This window comes from Chiloscyllium plagiosum, chromosome 7 (genome assembly GCF_004010195.1).
Source record: "Chiloscyllium plagiosum isolate BGI_BamShark_2017 chromosome 7, ASM401019v2, whole genome shotgun sequence".
NCBI lineage: Eukaryota > Metazoa > Chordata > Chondrichthyes > Orectolobiformes > Hemiscylliidae > Chiloscyllium > Chiloscyllium plagiosum.
Window position 1 is genome coordinate 88511738 of NC_057716.1, and position 25269 is coordinate 88537006.

A 25269-nucleotide genomic window follows, 5' to 3' on the forward strand; every position below is an offset into this window, starting at 1 on the left:
GATTTCCAGCATGTGTTTACTCTTTTCGTATTCTTTCTCGCAGTCTGAACATTCCCAATTAGACACTAAAGTCAGTGGTGTGCAAGTTAATTCATTTGGAAAAAGAGAGTCATTGCTTGCTAGAGCTGAAGATCTGAAAGAGAAGTGTGTGCCTCAAACTCCAGCAAAAGTAAGTTGAGTGCAAATGTCTTGCATGAGGCTGTGTATATAGAACATTGAGTCCGGAGTATATCAGACGACGTACTCAAATGGTTGTTTGAGGTTATGGTTTCAAAGATTGTGGGGAGAAAGAAATTGAGTATTTGTAATTTAAATGAGTCAAGGGGATTGCAGCTTTTTTTTTCCTGAGAAGTATCATCTTGGAGAGCTAATGAGATTTCTTCAAAAACGCTTCTGTTGGTGAGATGCTCAATGCAGTAGATACCATTGATGTATGACTGTCTGTCTGTAATTGCTTACACTTCTGTTTGGAAGCCCAATTTTATGTTTTGGTATTTTGCAGTGAAAATATTTTTAAACCAAGTTTGTTGATACTGCTCTTCTTTTGTAAGCTCTAAGGCTGAGACCAATCCAACCTCCTTACCTTTTACTACTTGCGCATTCTCCCTCTTTCTAGTTGAAGCTAGATTTTTCTTCTCCCAAAATGCCACGACAAGAGCGACTGCTGGAGGAGGAGAAATCAATAGATTTTGTGTTTATACCACCTGAACCTAAGGAGCGGATTTTGACAGAGCATCAGAAAGAGGTGTTATGGACAAAGAGGTAGGTTGAAGGAAGAAAGTCATTGTCTGCTTATTTCTCATGGGCTATGGAAAGAAAAACTGATCCAGTGTATATCAGATCTTCACCCCCTTTAGACTAGTAGACAAGCTGTTTGTGTGGGAATGAGGTGAGACAGTGTGTTGCCCTCTTGTATCTGTAGTTGTATCTGAGTTCTTATTCATCCCAGCATTATCAGAACAAGAATGGCTGTCTCTTTATTTGTGCATGAAAACTGTTGTGTTCTACCATTATTTATAAATGTTTATTTTAAGAATGCAATTTGATTGCTAGTTTTAAAAAAAATCAGGCTTTTATACATTATTTTGTGAAAATGTTGGAACAGTATCTATTCACTTCTGCAAATCAGATAATTGCAAAATTACTTTAAGTTTATTGATTTACCTTCACTTGTAACACATTCAACAGATGAATGCCAAAATAAGCATTTTGAAGGGCTTCTCCATTTTAACATTTATTTTCTCCAAAACAGGACTGACCTTCCTGCCATGTACAATAATTTGGATGCATCTCAGGATTCTCACTTGTTTTCCCAGTATACACAATCTCAGGAGGACAACTTGTAAGTAGATCATTTCACTTGGTATCCACAAGCTCATTTAGTTTGCACGCTAATAAAATGCTTTAACATCCAAGCACTATTTGTTCTGTCTGTATGGTAATTATGCAAACTGAATTGTATAATGCTGTTCTATATTGAGTAACCCAGCTTGAAAATACATGTTGCAATTTGAAGCAGCTTTCTTTTGGGTTATTTTAGAAAAGCTTACTGCAATTAGCAAACTTGACCATTTGCTGAAATTTGACTTAGATAGGGCTGCATTTTTGATATTAGATTTACTGATAAATATATACTTTACAGTCTAGCAGAATTTTAAGAATTCTTTGCCTCACCAGAGTTGTTCTTTTATTCAATCTTAGAATTTGCAACACAAGCAAAACACAGGGCAAATTCCAAAGATGTGCTGGTCATGTGGACTGACCATGTTAGGTTGCCCTATTGTATCCAGGGACGTGGCAAGCTACTAGGATTAGCCATGGTAAATGAAGGTTCATGGGAACAAGATGGGGCCGTGGGTCTGGTTGGGATGCTCTTTGGAGGAATAATGCAGACTCGATGGGCTTTATGGCCTCTGTCTGCATCGTAGGAATTCTATGATTCGAAATCATTCAACCAACTGGTTTATGGTTTACTTTAATTACCTCACTTTAATAGTGATGTGGGCATCACTAGCTGGGCCAGCATTTATTCATCCCAGAGGGCAGTTGAGTCGATTTTACATTGTTATGGATCTGGAGTCACGTGTAGGCCAGACCAAATTAGGATGACAGATATTGTTCTTACAGGACATTAGTGAGCCATCTGTTTTTTAACAGCTATTGACACTGGTTATATGACTGTCATTAGGCTAGTTTTCCTATTCTAAATTTACTAAAAATCTGGATTTCACTTATGATGATTTGAGTCTAAGTCCTCCAGAATATTGCTTGGGGTTCTGGATTGCTGGTTCAGTGACCTTACCGTTATGTCATCACCACCCAAATGCCCATAAATTCAACTTCGGAGTATCTCCAGCAGTTTGGTTTTCTTTTAATATTTGATCTAAACTGGCTATAGAGGTATATCGATTATCTGAATTTCAGTGTCCCGCAAAAACATTACATCAAAGAAGTAAGTGTATTTGATTTATCTCTACTGAAGAACATGCAAAAACAAAGAAACACAAGTAGCTCAAGCATTGCCGATGGGGTACTTTTTAGGTAAGGGTTGTTATACAGCCCTATATAAAAATAAGTGTTTTACAGTATTCCCGGCACTTAATCAAGAACATACACTGATGCATGAGGCAATGCTTCTGTCTTTCTATCACGAGACTGAGTTCCTAGAAACTGACAAATGCTCTTGCGATCGTAGAAGCTGCTTCGGACCTTGATTAATGCAGTCTTCACCACTCTTTGCCAAATGCTAACTACTGCATTTTTAAAGATGTTTTCTTGTGTTATTGCTTTTTTTGTACATTATGTGAAATCTGTGACCTCTTGCGCTCAATACATTAAAATTATATATTTAAACAAATTCTCTGGTAGAGCACACTTAGATCAGCATGGCTTCCCTTGTTTAAGGTAAAATCGATTATCCAAATAATCAGTTATCCGAGCAGTTATCCTGCCCATTTCGTTCAGATAATAGAAGTTCCTCTCTACTTGCATCTTGAAAATGGAGCTTGGTTTGGTGATAATTTGGAGATTTTGGGAATAATACAGATTTCAAGATGCCTATGTGCTCACTGCCTCATTGTGTATTTTTTCCTGTTTCCTTCACCTCTTTTTGCATGAAGGAATAGTGAATTAATAAACAAATGCAAAGTACTGTAGGTGCAGGGGAACTGAAAAAGTGTTGGAGAAATACAATGTCTTGGCAGTATGTTGCTGAACAAAGAGACCTTGAGTGCAGGTTAAGAGTGGAGTCGTAGGTAGGTAGGATAATGAAGGCGTTTTGGTTTGCTTTCCTTTATTAGTCTGAGCATTTGAGTTGGGAGGTCATGTTGTGGCTGTACAGAACATTGGTTAGGCCACTTTTGGCATACTGTGTGCAATTCTAGTCACCTTCCTTTTGGATGTTGTGAAACTTGAAAGGGTTAAGAAAAGATTTACAAGAATGTTGCCAGGGTTGGAAGATTTAAGCTTTAGGGAGAGGCTGAATAGACTAGGACTGATTTCCCTCGAGTGTCGGAGGCTGAGGGGTGACCTTAGAGGTTTATAAAATCATGAGGGGCATGGAAAGGGTAAATGGACAGACAAGGTCTTTTCCCTGGGCTGGGGAGACCAGAACAAGTGGGCGTTGAATTATGGTGAGGGAGAAAAATTTGAGACCCAAGGAGCAGCTTTTTCACGCAGAGGGTGGTGCATGTGTGGAATGAGCTGCCAGAGGAAGTGGTGGAGACTGGTACAATTACAGCATTTCAAAAAGCATCTGGATGGGTATGTGAATAAGAAGGGTTTAGAGGATATGAGCCAAGTGCTAGCAAATGGGACTAGATTAATTTAGGATATCTGGTCAGCATGGACGAGTTGGACGAAGGGGTCTGTTTCTGTGCTGTACATCTGTATGATTCTATCTGAGCAGAGAGAAACAATTGCTGTTTTGAGTTCAATGGCTCTTTGAAACCTTTTTTAAACTGTCGTGTTAAGCCCAGACTTCAGGCAAGGTCCCCAATTATTGAACCCCCAAGTGTGGAAAGGTGAATTTGCTCTTTATCATCTTGTTCCCTCTTAGACAAGCTTTCTTCATTTAACTAAAGATTGATTTATGAGTGAATAATTGTGAGAAGAATTAATGTGTCTCAAATAAATTGGAAACATCTTAACTTTTATGGACTTAAATGTACAGATATATACATCACCTTTGGATTGGTAGTGACGTCTGTGTAGTAGAACATAGTTGTGGAAAGAATTTGGGATTTTTGTCTGTTAGTGTGGTTTTACTTATTTTTTTTCCCCCTTGTTTCCTTTTGGTTAGTGGATGTCACTAAGAGTGAAAGTGTTAGTTTACGTGCAGTATAGATGTAAAATAATTGATTGTTATTCATTTGAGACCTTCACAATATACTGGTGCTCAGACCCAGGCCAGCACATAAAAGTGTCTGTGTTCGCTAGCGCGCACACCAGAGTTGCTGTGTGTTTTTAACACCAGTTTTTAACATATCTCTGGAAGGGCAAAATACAAGAAGGAAGATAGTCAGTTCATTATCTCTTGCAGCTGCATCTCTGCTTTCCTGACACTTTATAGATGTGACATGCCATTGGTAACAAACAGGCTTTGTCTGACCATACTGAATTTTCATCTGCATTATTTTTTGTTGTCTGTATCAGTCCTCTTTGTTTACCAAATGTATTTTGGAATGAAATTTTGAAATGTTTAAAATACTTCAAGGTTTTGATCCATCATCCTGACAAAATAGCACCAAAAGAGCAGAAAAGGAAATTACTACTTTGGGCAGAATTATAATGAATTAGGCAGTTTCAGATTTGTTCTGGTTCGACTTAAGCCTCATTCTTTGCATTTGGAAAAACAGCTTTTATTTTCCACCCATAACCCTGTTCCTCAAAAGCAAAATTTGATTTAATTATTTTCAAATTTCTTAAGTTCAGGCTAACGAGACTTGAAATGTAACCAAGATCCCTTAGTTATACAGTGATCTAATTTTGTTACCAGATTTGTGTTTTTATTTTCTTCCCCCCTCCAGAGCTAATCCTGCAAAAAAATTTGGAGAAGCAACAACGGAAACCTCTGAAAACCTACCACAGGTAAATGATAGCTTTTTAGCAAAATTGTTCTTTAAAGTGATTAGGTGCAAATGTAACCTAGTCACAAGGAAACAAAAGATTGAACGTTAATTATAAGAACTGCAGTCTTAATGGATAATTTGAGTTGATTCTATTTTGGTCTGGAGATGGATGTATCCCTGAAAGATTCCTCCGCATGTTATAGTCTAATTAGGCCGTATTATTTATTTTTTAATTAGTTTTTTATCACATCTAGGCTCAAATCTTGATATTCAACTGATGAAACGACAGATTCAAATTGGTTGCCAAGAGATAATCCATGAAGGATTCAAAGAGATCTCTTTGCCCTTAGATACTCTTGTTATACAGATGAGTGTCCTATTGCTTGAGTGTTGACTAATTAATGGCCTATTCAGCTTCCCCACAAATTATTATTGGAATCCAGTATAAATTGATTGTTCCAAACCCATGACATCTGTGGATTATAAATTTAAGTAAGTTTGTATATGGCCCCTTTCTAGCTTATTTCAATTTAAAAGCAACCAGAAGCAAGAATTTGTTTAAATAAAAGTTAGTTTATTGCTAAACCACTGCTGTAGTTAATCAAGTGAAAGTGATAGGTATTAACCGAAAATACAAATGCAAAAGTTAAAAATAAGAATAAAAGATAGTTATGAAGGTGCAAGTATGTCCAGTATCTAAGATTGTTGAAGATTCTCTTTCCAAAGTGAAGGTTTGAAGAGTTTAATTCAGCAACTATCATGATTTCTGTGGTCAAATAGTTGAAGACTGTTCCCATAGATGGATAGAGCAGAACAGGTCCTGGGATTGAGTGATTTTATGGCAGTTAGGTGATGGCCCATGGTAGCTTGACTTAGTACACAGACCTGAAATCATCCTCTTGTCACCCTGTTGTGAAACAGTGATTCTGTCAAGATGTCTGCATAAAATGGTTGCTCATAGGACTTTTAGACAGTTCAAAACTTAAAGCTGTTGCTATCTCAAAACTGTTAAACCATGCTTCATGTTTGGTACTAGGCCAGTGTAAGTTTGGGATGCAGATGCATAATTGTCTTTTAGTTGAGGCAATTACTTTTTTTACTTTTCAGTCATTAGCTTGATTTGCGATTGTTGTCAAGTTGGTGATATAAGAATGGCTATTCACACCATCACCTTGAGGTAATTGCGATCTGATCTCCATACCAACTGAATCCACAAAGTTGGTCATGTGATTATTAGGGGCCTTTCTTAAGATTCATTGTTTTTTAAAAAAATCGAAATGAATACAAAATATGCAGTGTATCTATACATTTTTCACAACTGTGATCAGTGAATTAGATTGTGAAGGTTTACTTGTGCATTCTTTCTAAAAAGAGTTATTTCACAGGCCAGATCATGGTTTAATGTTGAACCCCAATTAACACAAGGATGAGTCTTGGAATTAAATTCATGAATTGGTCTGCTCAAATACAAATATGTTAACCTTGACAAACAGGTATTTCTTAGTAGAATACTATTGCAATAGGGTGCATTCTTCTGAATACAATGAATTCCGCAAAGAAATAGAATGTCTGTATTTGGTACTGCTAAACTTGTTGTGGTCAATGCTGCTAAAGGACTGTAAGATTTCAAAGCCAGTCTGTACTGATATGCTACACTTTGAAGATTGCTTCTTTTCTGAAGAGCAAGGGTTTGATTAATTATGCCTTATTGCATCTGTTAAACATTCAAAATGATTTTTTTTTCTTCAGGATGAAAATATGGAAACCGAAAATGAGCTTGATACCCAGATTGCCATTGAGGCAAATAATGAAAATGAATTGCCTCATCAAGGAACTGACCAAGAATGTGCTGACCACGAGGGAAGTAGGATGAACGTTGAAGATTCCGTAGATTTTGTTTGCAGTGACAAACAGGAGGAAGTGAGAAACATGGTGGCTCAATCTAAATCAAACTGCACTGGTTGTGCTTCTGAATCAGGGGTTAGCAGTGCTGATGTGAGTGGTAGTTCTACCTCTTCTGACATCATCTCTGGAACGCCACAGAAAACCAGCAGCAGAAGGCAGTCATTTATTACTCTGGAGAAGTTTGATCCCTCCACTACATGTTGCTTCAGTAACTCCCCTTTGGTTAAAATGGCACAAGCAGCTGCTGAAGTTTTCATACCTCAGTGGGCTGAAGCAATGGAGGTGGAAGTTGCATCACAGCATGAGAAGAGCAAAGTTTGCCAGGAAGTCAATTTGAGTACAACAAAAACTGGCAAACATGGTAGACGTAGGCAAAGTAAAATTGAAAGGTCAACTGTAGAAAATTCAACCAAGTACACTAAGGCTCCAAAAAGTATTAAGAGTTCTACAATTGAATCATTGGATGCAAAAGAAAATTCTACAACTAATAATCGGGACCATCTTAATAAAAGCGAAGCTGTATGTCGCCAGGATTCTGAGAGCCAGACAAGTAACAAACAGACAAACAACAGTGTTTCTAGTGAAGAAAATTCTGAAATTACTCCTGTAGACTTGAAAGAGACAGCCTCATCCGAAAATGTTTCAAGCGTACAAGAGAAGAATGATTCTTCTAAAGTACTAACAAAAAAAATGCTAAGGCGTTCTTCTAGGAAGCACTTGGATGTGGCAGTTACAAATCAGAATGACAGCAAGGAAAAAAGAGACGATAAACTAGGGAAAAAATCACAAAATGAGGGAGAGGAGCATCTTCAAAATTCTCTCCAGCATCATGAGCTTTTCAAAGCAAAAGAAAATGATTCTAAATCTTTATCTGGTAAGTCAGCAACTGAGAAAAGCAGGACTTCAAAAAATGTTTCTCAGGAGTCTGATTCCACCAAAAATACGCCAGATGCTGGTGACAAAGTCCGCCCTCGCTACCAGACTCGTAGAGCATCCCAAGGCTTGACTGAAGCAGAGAACAGTTGCTGTAGCATTACTGAATCGGAGGGTTCTGAAGGCAACCCAAAGCTTCAGGATGGTCAGAAGAAAAGGAGAATGTCCAAGGGAAGAACAAAGACTAAAGAGTTATCCCTCAAGAACAGCAAGACCAAAGGTCTGATGGAAGATGAAACAACTGTAGACAGTCAGGTGTGCTCAAAAAATGAAAATGTAGAGCTGAAACGTTCAGAAAAAGAGTTGGAGGTTGAAATTCAGCATGATGTTGAAGTGATGACCCAGGTGGAAGGTGCAGAAAATCTTGGTGAAATGCATAGTTCACAGATGTCTCCAGTGCTTCATGCTTCAGTCGAAGAGTCAAACACAGAAAAGGACCTTAAAACACACAACACAGCACAAAACCCAAGAGAACAACCTGAAACTATTGAAAGTGTAAAAACTGAGCTTTATTTAGAACCAGGCAAAACTGAAGAAGCCTTCACAGTTGTCCATGTTCACCACTTGCCTTATGAGACAGAAGTTTTATCAGCTGATTGTTCAAATCTTTCAGATAGACTGCTTTCAGTCAAGAAGAGCCACAAGTTGGATGAGTGCCATGTGAGAAGTAAAAGGACTCGAAAAACTAAAAATTGTGATTGCTGCAAAGGCTCTTCACAGCATGGAAAATTGCAATTAGAAAATAAAGAGAGCTCCACCAAACAAGAGCCAGAATCTGATCAAAAAGAGGATACTTTGCACCTAAGCTCTTCAATTAATTATTCTTCGACGGAGAGGCTATTAGAGAGCCCCAGGCTTAACAACACTGTAAATGATGGACCTTGTGCATTCAGCACACCTCTGTCTGGAGATAGCAAAATTCAGTTTTTTGGTGGTTCTCTTAGTACTGTTACATCAGAGGTGGATTTGACAGAAGAAAGAAAGGTCATCCCGAGGATTGAAACCTCTGCGGGGCGGCAGGAGGCGGAGGAGCCCTCTGCGGTCTGCGGGGCGGCAGGGGGCGGAGGAGCCCTCTGCGGGGCGGCAGGGGGCGGAGGAGCCCTCTGCGGGGCGGCAGGGGGCGGAGGAGCCCTCTGCGGGGCGGCAGGGGGCGGAGGAGCCCTCTGCGGGGCGGCAGGGGGCGGAGGAGCCCTCTGCGGGGCGGCAGGGGGCGGAGGAGCCCTCTGCGGGGCGGCAGGGGGCGGAGGAGCCCTCTGCGGGGCGGCAGGAGCTCTCTAGGGAAGAGAAGGCAGTGAATGATTCTTCCGTGGAACAGAAAGTGTTGGAGTCTTCCACTGGTGCACAGATGACAGATGGCTCTTCAGTGGAGCAAACTGCAGTACCAGAGTCATCCTCTACAGAGCAGGAAATGATCAATTCCTCTTTCACAGAGCAGAAAGTGGTGCAAGAGTCCTCAACAGAGCAAAAAGCAGAGGAATATTTTAAAAATGGAGGGAATGAACAAATAAAATCAGTGAAGGGAGATGTTGGCACCGTTGAATTGTCAATGTCGGAAGGAGAACCAGTATCCAACGATGTTGCTTTGATAAAGGATGAACCATTAAAAAGCAAAGAAACACTAGCTGGCTATGAGTTGGAACAAGATCAACCTAGCACGACAGGTGTAACTATCCCAAGTGATGGAGTGACCACTGTACAAGCTGAAACTGATCAAATGGGCAGGCCAAGTGTTCCAATCCCATTTGACAAAAATAATGTACAAGATGAGCCAGTGACTGCAGAGCATCTTAAAGATGCAGAGACCATTGGCACTGAAGAGTCTTCTCCTCAGGTGGAGTTAACCACGCAAGTTGATGTCTCCAAACCCATATCAGCGCATCTCATGGAATCACCACAAAAGACTAAAAATGATGCCTCATTTCTGGTTGGATCAATGCACAGTCCTTCTGAAATGCAGGCATGTTGTGTATGGTCACCAACAGCATCACCTTCTACAAGTATTCTCAAGAAGGGAATTAAACGACCATCTGAAAATGATTCTCCGTCTCCAATGACTAAGGTTTGTAAAATAAATCAAACACTTATGACTCTTTCAGTTTGGATAAGTTTACAGCTACTATTTTTTTGGTTTTTTTTCCCACTGAGTAACTGACCTATATTGGCTAATGCTGAATTGGCTAATGCTGAATTGGCTAATGCTGAATTGGCTAACCTTGAGCATGATGTAGGTAATGTTATATTTAATGTCACTCCTTAGTTTTGAGTGAAACATAAGCTAAGATACAATCCCAATCAGTTCTGCGTGAAGTGCATTGAAGCAAGTTTAGCTGCATGACTGTCAAAGTCAAGTAACTTGTTGGTGCGTTTTAAGGTTTGCTTGTAACAGTTGATGAAAACCTGTTACTATTGGGAGTTACACAGACCAGTGCTTTACCTTTGAGTTTTCATGCTGAATCGCCAAACTATGCTATAGAAAACTGTATACCTGTAAAACCTTGAGTTTAAGTCTCAACATGTTAGAATTTAACTAGCTAAACTCACCAAGCATTGAACCCTGTGGTGATTCTACAGCTATACTGCAAATTCACATGATGGCAGGTGTTCAGTAGAACAGATTTGAAGGATAAAATGTCAGCTTCCAGTTACTGATCTACCTCTCCAGTATCCAATTGCAGAGCAGCCTGGTTAGTCAGCCAGTGCCTGTACCCTGCAGTTCAGATATTGACTGTTGAGACTCTGCTAATCGGGTCAGCATTGCTATTGAACTCCTATTTCCTGCATGCCTTGGAAACCCCAACTGGGGAATTAAATTTCTCCTTCCTTGGTTCAGCCATGACCACGGCTGCCCAAAAAAGCAGAGTAAAAGTTCAATCGTAAAGACAAATTTTGAGTTTCCTAGCCCTTCTGAGGAGTGACTGATTTTATTTCCATTTTCCAAAGAATTTATGTGAATCCTGTGGATTGATTGAAGAAACCAGAATTGGAATCCTACTTTACAAAATGACTAAACAATATTCACTTTCACTAAATCAATAGGGTTGATTACCATTTGGAATAGATAACACCGTACTGCTGCTAGAGTACGGACATATATGGAAGATGAATGAGTTTAGCAAGAATAAAGTATGCCATTCCTCACTCAGGTGGTTTACTGGAAATCAAGCCTCACCATTCTGATAGTGGCTACAAAAGTTAAATGTTTACAAGTTCACTAAGTTTCCTCAACTTAGTTGTGTAAAACTTTGGATAAAAATAGTGATTTGTTCACTGGTGTAAGGATTCATTTCTGCCCAGTGTGGGGAACCTTTTTTGGTATGCTTTAACTGGGTTTGCATAGTGGGGGAGAAATTATACAAGACATTCTGATGGGCAGTACGACCCAAGACTAATTCAAAGATTGTTGAATCTGGATTCCAAAATAAGGTACTCTGTAATTTCTAGGGTCTTGCCTATCTGGTGGGTCCTTTTCTTGTGCTAGATTAGCGTATTCATTGACCATAGCTTCGTATTTCTGCGTGTTTTGCTCCAATCAAAACCTGAGGCTGAATGGGACTGCTTAATCTAAAATAATTGGACCTGTGTTTTTTTGGAAAGAATTCACTTTTTCAGTCTTTGGAAAACCTGGGTTCCATTTGATGGGGAAACAACTTTGTGATGAGTATAATATATCCCTTTTGTCAAGTACCTGAGTGGACGATGAGACTCCTGCTTTGTTTTTTTTTAAAGTTTTTGAACTTTTATAGTATTAGTAAGTACCATTTGTCAAGGCTTTTTCCAATAAAGTTAAGTTCCAAAACCATGACTTTAAGCTAATTTGGCTTGCTTTTGTTTAAGCTTCCCTTTGTAGTCAGAATTTTTAAAGTGTGACAATAACAGTTTCAGTGCAAGGGTCCTAGAGGAATTGTAGCTTGGAAAGAGGTCACTAATGGTTCACTGATGTCCTGTGAGGAAGAAAACTACCATCTTTACCTATCTGACCTACATGTTACTCCAGACCTATAGCAATGTGGTTGACTTGAAACTGCCCTTTTGAAATGACCGAGCAAGCCATTCAACTGTAACAGTCACACAGGTATCAGGCAAGAAATGAGACCAGCCGTGGTGACCCTGCAAAGTCCTCTTTCCTTACTTCTGAGGGCTAGTGCCAAAATTGGGAGTGCTACTTGCAAACAGTCAAACAAAAGGATGATACAGTCATACACTCAGAATCATTCCTTACACACGATGTGCCAGGCAACACATCGCTATCTCTAGGTACGTCCATTCTCATCAACAGGACAGGCCTAGCAGAAGTAGCATCACTGTGGTATATAGTGGAAGAAGGATGTTGGCCTGGGAGTTCTCAATGTTGACTTTGAATACCATGAAGTCTCGTGGCACCAGATCAAATATGGGTAGGGAAACCTCCTGATTTACCACATACCACCTCCCCCAAACCTTGGAGGAAGCACTGAGATAGCAAGGTTGCAAAATGTATTTTGGGCGATTTCAGTGCCCACAACTGTTTGGCTTGGTGGCAGAACTACTGATTGAGTCCCAAATGACATTGCTACTGTCAGTCAGCACCTACTTAGTAATACCAGGGTATAACTGTCAGTAGTTTTGGTTGTACCAGGTCCACTGAACATATGCTGGTTGGAGTCAAACCTCGCACAAAGGATGATGCTTGTGGTTTTTGGATTTCTATTTATCTCAGCTCCAGGATATCTTTAGGAATTCCTCAATAGTATTCCAGGCTCATCCGTCTTAGCTGCTTCATCCATGATCTTCCCTCCGTCATAGGGTCAGATGTAGGGATCTGTAATAATCAGTGAACAATATTCAGCACCATTTGTGACTTTACACATACTGAAGCAGTCCACATCATAATGCAGCAAGATCTGAATAATATCTAGGCTAGGGCTGAAAAGCAGCCAATGAGTCGTTATACAAATGCCAGGTAATGACCATCTTCAAACATCTCTTGACATTCAATGGTGTTGCTATCCTGAGTCCTTCGCTACCAGCATCCTGGGGGTTAATCAGAAACTGAGCTTGCCTAGCTACGTAAATACCGTGGCTGTAACAACACATTAGAGGCTAGGAATACTGCAACAAGTGAATCACCACCTGACTCCTGAGAGCCTGTCCAACTTCTACAAGGCGCAAGTCAGGAGAATGATGGAAAACTCACCATTTGTTTAGATGAGTGCAACTCCACCAACATCCAGGACAAAGTAGACATCTTGATTGGCACCAGATCAATAAACATCCACTCCCTCCACTACTAACGCAGTAGCAGCAATGTGTACCATCTCCAAGGCGAACTGCAGAAATTCACCAAAGTCCCTGGCAGCTTCCAAGTCTTAGCCACTTCATTCTCGAAACACGGGCAGCTAATATTTGGGAAAGCCACTATCTCCAAATCCCACACCATCCTGACTGAAAATATATCACTGTAGTTTTAGTATCATTACATGATCATACAAGTTATTCAAGTTTGCCTTGTACCTCTTGTATTTTCCCTAAAAATGTTAAACCTGTATCATAAGCTTATGGGAACAGTTGTGCTAAACCTTTTCTAAACCTTCAAATCCCACCTCAATCTCCTTTGCTGTTGGTGGGGCAAACTCGGCGTTTCCAACCTCACCTTGTAACTAAATTCCCTTATCCCTGAAACGGTTCTGGTAAATCTTCTCTATGCCCTATCGGGAAACTTCATAAACTAAAAGTATGGTGATCAGGACTACATGCAATGTTGTAGTTGTGGCCCACCTAGAGCTTTTTGAAAGTGAAACATAACTGTTCTACTTATTCATTCAGTTGCTTTGTTTATGAGTTGGAGGTGTCTGTGTTGGACTGGGGTGGACAAAGTTAAAAATCACATTCCCTCATTCCCTTTCTCTCTCACACACATGTGCACACACATGTAAGTCTATAGGGTGAATTTACATTTGCAGGTACAATCTATTTTGTTCAAAAAGCACACAATCTCTTAGCAGTCAGTCCATGCAACATTTTATAAATTTCTATTTTGGAAATAGAACTGGTTCTACTCAAGATTGGAATACAGACAGACAATAATCTCACATCTTTAATGCATTGTCTGAGCTGAGATGTCACCTTTTTATAAATCTTCAAGTTCTCTGGAACGTGACTGGAAAGCAGTTCTGGGATTTACATTTTAATCAATCAAAACCTGCATCCCATTCTATGTTTGTTCAATGTATTGCATCATTTGTATGACACATTGATCTTTTACTATAAATTCTGTGTCCTGTGATCCTGCCCCACTAGCTACATGCCAAAGGAGCTGTGCTCCAAAAGCTTATACTTTCAAATAAACCTATTGAGATATAACCTGATGTGTTTGATTTTTAACTTTGAAGCTTGCGATTCTGTGATTTGCTAATGATTTGCTGAAATGTACCTTGTCTCACGCAGTAATGTATACACAGAATTGTGTGATTAAGTCTATATTTTCCATTCCCTCTACCACTTCACATCAGCTCACACTTCTGTGTATTGAATTTACATGTTCGACTTGCCTGTTCATTCTCTATTGCAGTTAATTGTTGTCATCGCTTTGCCACTCTTTCCAAGTTTAGTTTGACCCTCCAATTTAATGAGCTTCAGTTTTGTCAGCCAACTTGCGTAATCTGTATAGACAGCATCCACTGTGTAACTTCACCCTAACGTCATTTAGATTAACTATTTAGACTTACTGGTTTTCTTTGCTTCTTTGTGTGCCTGTTAATTTCTTTCTTGCTGAATTATTGTTTTTTTTTTAAAGCCTTACTGCTGATATTAAGTTTACTGCGCCTGAGGTACAAGGAGTTTTTTTTTGTACTTTTTTGTTTTCTCGAATGCAGGTCACATTTGCCCTTCTCCAATCCTATAGGTCTAATGAGGAAGATTGTAATCCTTTTGCTGTTTCTGCACCCACTTTGTTTATCACCCTAGGATGTAAGCCTTCCAAAACAGCAACTTGTCTTAAGCATAGCTAGCCTTTACTGGACATCTTGGCTACCAATTTTCATCCTATCCATTTTCTCTACCATCTCAACTCCTACTACTGCTAGATCAGTAATCTATTTAATAAATATCAAAATAAAGCAGTGTAATTAGCCTTACCCTATACCTCGTTTAAAAAAAAAAATTCTTTGTACTTAAGTAAGCTTGTTCCACTTCTCTCTTGTCTTAGCTCATCTCTTGTTGAAACTCTTGTCATTGCCTTAATTACCATTAGCTTTAACTATTCCAATGTAAACTTGAAGTCATCGAAAACTCTGCTTGCATCATAACTCAGCAGTGAATCCTGTTCTCCAGTCACCTCTATGCTTACTTGCTACCTACTGGTTACTATTTTGGATTCCTTTTTGTTGACTGCAACTGTATTCTCATTCTCTTTCAAAGAGGACAATGAGACTGGCAATCCTTATTAATTATTTGTTTTTGACCTGGCTCTCTTTTGAAGAATTCACCATCATGTGATCTCATTCTTTTTTTTAAAAGAAGATATTTCATCGTATTCTTTCTCTTGTCATTTTGAAGAATCTTGCTTTCCCTATCTGTTGCCATTTTCCTGTAAATATTTGGTCCGATTCTATTCTGGCTATGTTCCCCTCATCCCATTGAAATCTACTGTCTTCAAGATTGCACATTGATCTCCATTTGATTACTATTCTGCTTTTTCATTCTTCCCGGCAAAGTAAATAACTCAATTTTCTCACATTATATTCCACCTGTCTGACCAATCCCTGTCATCCTGAAGCTTTATCTCTGTCATGGCTGTCAGGTTATGTTTGTTTACTTCAGTATGCACTATCATTTCATTTACTTTGTTGCAAATGCTACAAATGCATTCAGCTACAGGGCTTTTGCTTCCACTTTGTAACATCTAGTCTTGATTGTTGGCATATTCCTAGGATTTTCCTCTGCCCTTTGTTATTCAATGACCCTTGTTTCCTGTCTTGTGACTTTCTTCTCTTAACTGTGACCCTACTCTTTATTCCACATATTTGTATATGTGATCTCTTGCCCCCACCATTTACTTTAAAATCTGCTCTACTTCCTTGGTTATGTAGTTTACAAAAAGATTGGCCATGAGGAGATTCCAAGTATATACCCTCTGAGGTGTGGCCGCTTGAACCAGAATCTATTTCTCCCACACCAATCTCTGAACTAAATATTAACCTTTACTTTTATGTAGTCTATGCCATTCTGCATGTAGCTCGGTGGTAATCTATGAATGCTTTTTTTTAAAATAAAGACAAAAGTTAATTGTGTGACCGAATATGCAATACTTTTATTTTGAATTAAATATTCCCAATCTGGCTATATTTATCAGAAGTTACAAGCATTGGTTGCATAAACTAGTTTTAAAAACCCGGAACAATGTTTGTTTTAAGATAGTCCTGCAGTTTAGAATCTTGTGAGAAGGTGCCCTGTCGTTTACATCTTCATGAGAGTCCAAATTTTCCTGTGTTCTGTGTTCTCTGTAGATTCGCCGTGTTTCGTTTGCAGATCCAATTCAGCGGGAAGGATTAGCAGATGACATTGATCGTCGTAGCCCAGTAGTGCGATCTCATTCCTCTTCTGGAAGTTCTCCTGGATTAAATTACGCTGTCACAAATGGTTGCAGCCAGCCCAATAATCAATCCAAGGTAAGGTTCATTCTTCTCATTCACATCTCCGTTCTACCAGATAGTTATAGATGGTGAAGCTATTGTTCTCACTTAGGTTTTTTTTTGGATGAATAAATTAACAGTCTCTTGCATCCAGTTACTTGCTGTGTTAGAAAGTTGTTAGATGAAAAAGACATGAGAATTTTCTTACATATTGCCATTTCTGAACTGGCTCACCCAATTCCATATTCTCATAATTATTTGCACAATGAGTTTTTGAATTCAAGCCATTTGTATAAGAAAGACAGTATGTTTGAGCCAGTATGTTTTCAATTTACCCGAGATTAGTTTGACTTAGTGGTTAACTTTAAATCACTCATTCAAGTTCTACTTTAAGCTGGTTCTTCATTATAGGGCTGAGGAAGTTCAAATAACACAATTGCCATGTTTGGAATGAGAAGGTAAACTAAGGTATTTCTGTTATTCAAGTTGGCATGCAAGATGCATGAAACTGTTTGAAGAAGACCAGAAGCATTCTGGTATCCTGGCCAACATCTAGCTCACTAGCAATATCACTACAAAATAATTCAGAAACATATTGTCTGCTGGTAACCTGTCGCATTTTGTGACTTTTTTGCCTTCAAATAGAAATAATCATTGTATGTTAATTCCAATTATTATCTTTGTGAAGCTGGGAGTTGTTGATTAAAGTCCCACTCTAAATATTCTCATGCAATATAAGTTGGCATTTCAATGTAGTACTGAGGGAATTTTGCACTGAGGCATCATCTTTCAGATAACATATATCAAAGTGGCTTTTACTCTGAAAGCTGTCATGATTTCTTTAGTCACCAGAGTGGACCAGGGTTTTCTCCCTGTATCTAGCTAATATTTATCTCTTGCCAGTGAAAAGAAATTCAAAATTCCTGCAACATTGCCAACGTTATAAGAATTGTTGTTTTCAAAACGTTTTAAAAATCTTTGATCTGTTTTAAGGCAGTCAACAGCACTATATGCATGCACTCCTTTGTTTTGTTTCGTGCTGCCTTTTTCGATTTTACAAATGTTTGATCTTTATGATATTAGCTCATTTTTTTATTTAGTGTATATTGAAACATTGGGGTTGCTATATTTATGTTGACTTTCAATTTTGTATTTTTAATTCGTTCAGTACAATACCACTCCAACAAAAGGTTTTCTGTCTCCAAGTGCTCGCAGCTCTGGCTATAAAAGTTCAAAGAAATGTTTGGTAAGTTGAAGGCCATTTAGTTATCATGTGATTAAGTTACACTATGTACTACTTTGTATTCTCCATTTCATATTTGAAATGCAAAGCATTGAACAGTACCGGCAGCATATCCAGAGAGAGACAGTTAATGCTTAAGGTCGATGATCTTTTCTTAAGAACGGGGTAGAGTTAGTGGTTTTCTCTATAAGCAAGTGAAAGGAGAAGTGGAGAAAGAGCAGCCGAACAGGATTAGTATTCGAGTATACTAATCTAAAAAATCTAATCTAAAAAAATCTAATCTATAAATTGGGAGAGATTAAATAAGAGCTGGTGTGCAGCTCCAAAGGATGATGTGGTAAGACTGGTAGTTAAATTAAGAAACACAACAGAGGAGTAGCTTTGAATGGCATTTTGCAGCTGTTATCTGAAAGCTTGCATGAGAGTAAAACTAAAATCTGCAAAGCTGAAGGAAACAAAATGGGAAAGAGGTTCAAGTCTGGAATTGGTGAACTTGTGTTGAGTCCTCAATGGGCAAGTAAGGTGACAAGTTAAAATGGCAGGCAACAAAATGGTCAGAATTGTTGTTATGGACTGAGCCAAGGTGTTTCATAAAGCTGTCATGTAGTGGTAAGACTGCTGGACTAATAATCCAAAACCCCAAGCTGAATATCCTTGGGACATTTGAGGTTGAACCCAACCACAGCAATCTGAATTCAATTTAAAAAAAAAAAAAATCTGAAAATAAAAAACACTAGTCTAATTACAAATATAATCATTAATTATCCTTACCAATTTACCTGCATATGACTCCAGACTCACAGCAAAGTGGTTGACTCTTAACTGCCCTCAACAATTCACTCAATTCATGGACAATTATGATAGGCCAAAAATGTCAACCTTCCTTGTGACTCCCACAGCTGACTTATGTGTAAATAAGAAGATAAAATCCTTGATGTTTGATCTCTACAACATAGAGCAGCCTGTATTGTTCGCAGTGTACGCATTATACTAAAGTGAAAGAAATATGTAAGTTACAATTTCTGCTGAAGTGTGTTTCAAAGCTAAAGACACAGAAAAGCACTGGTTTGACTAATACCTGGAAACAACAATTTTTAGATTTGATTCCAACTTGTTTTAATAAAAAGTGTTGTTTTTTTTCTGAATAGAACAATTCTCCCTTTCAGATGGCGTAGAGGACGATGAGGCCATTTAAACAGAATAATACCACTTACAAAATATTGAATTAAAGTATGGTACTTAAAACATAAAACTCTTTTTTTAATTCTCAAGATCTCTGAGATGAGCAAAGAACCAACGGCCTTGTCTACAGCTGGTGTGTATCCAGCTTTGATCAGCTGCTCTTTACCAGTAGAAACCATTCTACCCCAGCTTGCTTCTAACATGTGGTAAGTAAACTTTGATGCATTTAATTGTCCTGCATTTCAAGAGCTGAAAATGTGTTGCTGGAAAAGCGCAGCAGGTCAGGCAGCATCCAAGGAGCAGGAGAATCGACGTTTCGGGCATGAGCCCTTCTTCAGGAGGCCTGAAGAAGGGCTCATGCCCGAAACGTCGATTCTCCTGCTCCTTGAATGCTGCCTGACCTGCGCTTTTCCAGCAACACATTTTCAGCTCTGATCTCCAGCATCTGCAGTCCTCACTTTCTTCTGCATTTCAAGACCCATGTTTTAAAGTGTTGCTCTTGAATTCCAGTTTTAAACTTGCAGTTTTACTAAAAAATAAGCATGCAACCAAACTTCTAGTCGGTGTCAGTCAAGATGTTGCTAAGCAATCTGTCTCTTATTTATACCTAAACTTTTTTTTTCCCTCCTACTAGGGCCCGAGGTTTGGGGCAGCTTGTAAGAGCTAAAAATATCAAGACAATTGGTGACCTGAGCTCGCTTACAGCAGCTGAAATTAAGTTGCTTCCAATCCGTTCTCCAAAAGTCTTTGTTGTAAAAAAGGCTCTCAAATCCTTCTACGAGCAGCAAGTGAGTTATTTCCTGTAAATCGATAAGTCCTATCTGAACTTCGACTTTACTAAAGATCAGCTATTTATGCATGATAAACTGATGCAAGTCGTCAAGTTGTGTTCATAAACTTACTCCAGAATATTTTAAAAAAATATTTGCTAATAGTACTGTGTCCATGATTAATATTTCATTTTATTCGAAGTACTTTTCCATGTTGGAATGATGGTGTGGTTATGGTATACAGAAAAGGTCATTTGGCTTATTGAATCCATGTTAGTTCTCTGCGAAATCAATATAACAGTCCCACTCTCCTGCTCTTTGCCAGTGTCATAGCATTTTCTTTTCCTTCCAGGTACCTACTCCAATTCCCATTTGAATGTCATGATTGAATTTACATGCAGTTTTATTTTTAATTTAAAGGTTTTGTTTGCTCCTATTTCATTGATTCTTTTGCCAATCGCCTTAAATTAGTGATATCTCATTCTTGACACTTGAACCATTGGAAGCAGTTCTAGAATTGGGGAATGTGATTCTTGTTTCTTTTATTGGCTGATTGTGATACCAAGTCTTGGTTAGCAACCCAAGGGCTCTGAGGAGGCATGAATACCAAGGTTTGGCAATTGTGGCATCATGGTAATAGTAAAAGACTTGTAATTCAGAAGTCATCATGAATGCTCTGGGGACATGTTCACATCCTCCATGGCAGCTGGTGAAATTTGAATTCAGTTAATAAATCTGAAATTAAAAACAAGTCTCCATAATGATGACTATGACGATGGTCATTGGGTTTTTTTTTTGTAAAGTCCCATCGCTTCACTCTTGCACTTAAGGGAGGGCAATCTGCCACCTTTACCTCACCTGTGCTCCATGTGATTGCAGATCCATAGCACTCTTAACTGCCCTCTGAAGTGACCTAGCAAGTCGATAAGTTCAAGACCATTTAGGGATGGGCTGCAAATGTTGGCCTTACACAATGCCCAACCCATGATTGATTTTAAAAAATGTTTTTAATTTTTCTGGTTTTCTGTAATTACATGCCTATCTTCCTGACATCCCTACTGCTGAATGCCAAGGCATCCCCTTGACTTGATGCCTGATTTTAAACACTCCTCAGTAATGAAGAAAGCAGCAGCACAGGGTTAGCTTGATCTTTCTGAAGAACTTTCTTTGGATATTGTAGTTGTCAGCAAAGCAAACTGTGGGTATTAAAAGGATACTTAAAAGTGGGACGGCAGGGGAACTGTTTATAGCTGAGTCCTTAAGATGAATTACACCTGAAACATCGACTTCTGTGCCACCTGATGCTGATGGCTTGCTGTGTTCTTCCAGCCTTCTGCCTGTCTGGTATAGCTGAAAGCAAACAGGCATAATGCAAAAGGTGCTGAATTCGGAGAAATGTTTACTTATGGAGGATTTGTGAGGTTAGAGGAGTGAATGTTGTAGAAATTGGCAGGCCTGAAGAAATTAAAAGTGAATATCGATTATTCCTAATTTCGACGCCGTCAACTAGGAACCAATCTACTTTGGAAAAGAATGGGTTGATAGACAATTGAGAGTTTGTACAGGTAGCAGAAGTCTCAGTACATTAATACTTAGAAACATATCCAGTGAACCTCTGGTTTAAACAGGGCTTTTGAATGGCTTCAATTTTTTTAACTTGATTAGTTCATCTTCATGGCTAATAAATATTTCCAGAATAAAACAATATTACTATTTTTGAATTCATTATTTTTCAGCTCTGATTTGCATTTTAGATTAGAAGAATGGTTTGTAGTTCTGTACTAAGTGTTTTCTTTTTCTGTTTCAGAAGAAATCCCTTGGTTTAGATGAAGATAATGTGTTTGAAAATGACAAGATAGTAAATGGGATGGAGGACAGCAGTTACTCCAATGCTGATGATGAGAAGCTAGCAACAGGTAAAATTAAAGCTGTCTCAATTGGATCTCTTCGTTAAATAAATTTTTAAAAATTTTTAAAATCCACTTTAAAACTTATACTTATTTATGCTTTTAAACTGAAGTGTTGAGTTAAGAATCTGTATCCCAGAGCCATTTAGAATAAGACTGGGTGAGACCGTGGGATTTCACTTTCCAGATCTGGATTTGGGTCAGCCATGCTGAATGAATTATCTTAAATCTACAATCTTTAAGGGAGAACAATCTCAACCCCATTACTTATCTAGCATGACCAACTGACCATGTTTTAAAAACAACTTAGCAGTTGCTGCAAACCCACAAAAGAAATTCCATTCACAGGTTTACATGGGAAAAATGGGGAGGTGGTGGTTTAGTGGTATTATCGCTCGACTGTTAGTCTGGAGACTAGGATAATATTCTGGGGACCCAGGTTAAAATCCATCACAGCAGATGGTGGAATTTGAATTCAATAAAAATCTGGAATTAAGAATCTAATTATGACCATGAATTGACTGTTGGAAAAACCCATCTGTTTCACTAATGTTCTTTGGGGAAGGAAATGGACATCCTTACCTGGTCTGACCTACATGTGACTTCAGATCCACAGCAATGTGGTTAATTGCCCTCAATTAGCGATGGGCAGTAAATACTGGCCTTGCCAGCAATGTCTTCATCCCATGAATATTTCTTTTTAAATTAAATCTTTTTATAAAGAAGGACGTTGACAGTTTTTCATAGTGTAATTGGTGAAACTCATTGTGACTAGGATTAAGTCCAGTCCCACTGCTGAGACTCAAACTTTAAACTTCTACAAAAGGAATGCTCAAAGCTCACATTCTGTTAGTGACAGCAATTATTCATGACTTTAGCATCTTTATCAAAGTTCCTTTTAACTTCTGTTGTAAGCAGAGTAATTCCAGCTTGTCCAGTCTCTCTCACTGAACTCCATCTATCCTTCGTGCCATTCCAATAGTTCTCACACTCCAATCCTTTGACAACTGTCCAATCTGAATAATGGTCATTTAAAAGCTTATCTGCTTTTTGCCCATAGCTTAATTATGTGTTGTGTGTTTTAATATGAAAGCTGTATTGACCTGGCCTTTTGTATTCTTTCAGATTTAGTTGAACCTGGGCCATCTGCCACTACCCCTTCTACAGCTCTGGTTTCTGAGGTTAATGCCCTTTCTGCTCGGTTTTTCTCTGAGAACTTGAATGAACACTCCGGGAGTCAACTCTTTGCAATGCATCAACAACTGAGCAGCATGATGAACTGTATCATGGGAAATCTACGGTCTCGCTGGAGGTCACCTCCACATGAAGCTGCTGACTGATGTTTCTAAGTCACTTGAACTGGGAAAGTACAACCAAAAGAATAGAGATTATTGACTCCCTCGCACTATTTTCTCTTCACAATGGACTTAATCTCTTCTTACCTTTTGATAATTTGCCACATTCTTTCAGATTGGTGTAATTTTCCCCTTCGTTAACATCCAGCTGCTCTAACCTGAGCCTTTCCCTCTACCTTAAAGGATTAAGAATTTGAATTGCAGTCTTGTCTGCTGCTCAAACCCATCTGTCCTCCTCTTGTGGAGGTGTTCTGGTTAAAATACAGCAATAAGTGGCCTGGTCAGAATGGGAGTAACAATTCAGCAATGTGCACTACCTGTTCTGGAGAACTCATTCCTTCTGGCTGATCCAGAGTGGATGTCACCAGCTATGCCAAAATCATGGGAGACTGGCTTCCCTGAAGGATATATGGAGGGATTTTATATTTAAAGAATGAGGTTGAAAGGAATTTTGTTCAGAGATTAAGAATTAATTTTCTAAAACAAAAATGTAAACCAAAACTCCTAGTCTTATTTTGATGGATTTCTTTACATAAAAGCAAATAAGGTGCTGGTAACTGGAGAGGGTCTCACTCGGTGAAAATGATCATTTTTAAAAACAGGATGGCAGAATCTATGCAGGAAGAGGACCACACATGGAGCTTTCATTTGAGAGACTCATTCATGCTATGTAAATTGGTAAAACTAGTTTTTAAAAGAATAAAATTTCCTGTAAGGAAAATAATTTTGTGATAAATTATAATGTTTTACCAAATGGCGTTTTTTGTCAATGGAATTTGCAGTGAAATATTGCTGCTAATTCTGTATCTCTGGCCATTACTTGACCTTGTTTATAGATGCCAGGGTAAATCAGTGCACAGAAATGGAATCAGAGCTGCACTTTTTTTTTAATTATTAAAGCTATGTTTGAGCTCACCACGATACTCATTCTTGTACAAATAAAAGGAATTGAAATCTTGTGTTTAGTTGGCTTACTTTGCTCACTGCTCAGTTTGGTTGTTTTGCTAGGACTGCTTGGCTCAAGACCTCTTCACAAATTTGAATTGCAGCCTTGTTTTTTTTTTTTGGTGAAAAAAATAGCTTTGGAGTTGAGTTCCAGAGGTACACGTGATGGCAATAATATTAACGATGTATTTGACCGTCCAGTGCCAAAGCCGAAATCTCTGCAATGGTTTGAATATTGGAGGGCACTCGTCTGAGCCTGCATATCAGTGCAAAAATATTTTTGACAGCATTCTAGTTCCAAATCTGCCACAACTTGCCATTACTCTGAAAGCATCATCAAAATTTTCTTTAAAAAATAAAAGACTTTTGTGGGAACATCTCCTTCATATCTCTCTCTGCCCTGACTTGGACTTATAATGCAGTTCCTGCATCATAGCTGGGAATAGTCCTGAGAGCTCTGTATGAATACCTTCATTACAGGCTACAGTAGTTTAATAAAGCTTAACATTAGCTTGAAAGCAGTCAGAGTAGGGCAATAAATTCTATTTGATTGGCAGTAATATCTGTGTTGAAAACAAATGATAAGCAATATGGGGAAAATGTATCCACATTTGTCTAGAATATAATAAATAACTAGAATCAAGGTTTGTTAGTGATCACTATCCTACCTCCAGTATTAGAAAGTTATGAATTCAAAAACCATTCCAATGTCAATATGGGCTCATTCTGGTAATTTTGCTGCGCTGTTAGTGATGGTGTCTTTTGGATGAACTGTTATTATGGATTCTCCATCTTCTAAGTGAATGTACTGTGGCACTATTTTAAAACTTTTAGCCACATTTTTTATAGTTTACAGTTACCTGTTTAAAAGCTAAACTGAATTGGTTGTGAAGTATTTTATGGGACATCAGTCATTGATGTCATTAGTGAAATGCAAGCTCCTTCCCATCCATCTTGTACAATGGGAATTTAATTTTTGTACGATGAATTCAGATTTTGTTGAGAAGACTCCACCATGAGTATCTATTGAAGTGGATGTGTAACAAGTGGAATTAAATTTGTTTTCTATGGAAATCAATGATTTTTAGTTTTCACTGTAACTTGAGCAACAGATGTAATCTGAATAGTTCAGTTACCTTTAACTTTTTTTTTAAGCAAAATGTGTCCATCTTTGTATAAAAAGCATGGTCTGACCTTATTAGGAATTTCTGGGAAATTGACGTTCTCCAGCACTTACAATGCTAATAAAAGCAAAGTATGCTGGAAATATGCAACTCGTAGATCAATATTTAAAAAGGTTAATGTTTCTATCAAAGCCTTCAGTATTGGGTAGCTTCATCATATTAGCCGA

The 25269-nt window shown here is 38.5% G+C and overlaps 1 protein-coding gene across 8 annotated transcripts in view; it reads left to right on the forward strand.

The window, feature by feature from the left end:
- rif1 (replication timing regulatory factor 1) overlaps nucleotides 1-23930 on the forward strand; it is a 97170-nt gene extending 73240 nt beyond the window's left edge. For 6 of the 8 annotated variants that reach the window (XM_043694156.1, XM_043694162.1, XM_043694157.1 and 3 more), the window contains exons 26-37: nucleotides 44-169; nucleotides 617-762; nucleotides 1253-1342; nucleotides 5028-5088; nucleotides 6819-8936; nucleotides 9004-9966; nucleotides 16391-16552; nucleotides 17685-17762; nucleotides 19032-19147; nucleotides 19576-19729; nucleotides 21519-21627; nucleotides 22744-23930. In XM_043694156.1, the coding sequence (XP_043550091.1) occupies nucleotides 44-169; nucleotides 617-762; nucleotides 1253-1342; nucleotides 5028-5088; nucleotides 6819-8936; nucleotides 9004-9966; nucleotides 16391-16552; nucleotides 17685-17762; nucleotides 19032-19147; nucleotides 19576-19729; nucleotides 21519-21627; nucleotides 22744-22958 (4338 nt within the window). In that variant the 3' untranslated portion in view covers nucleotides 22959-23930. The remainder of the gene's footprint in view (nucleotides 1-43; nucleotides 170-616; nucleotides 763-1252; nucleotides 1343-5027; nucleotides 5089-6818; nucleotides 8937-9003; nucleotides 9967-16390; nucleotides 16553-17684; nucleotides 17763-19031; nucleotides 19148-19575; nucleotides 19730-21518; nucleotides 21628-22743) is intronic. The other 2 variants (XM_043694159.1, XM_043694163.1) reach the window with 2 other exon arrangements.
- Nucleotides 23931-25269: the final 1339 nt, after the last annotated feature.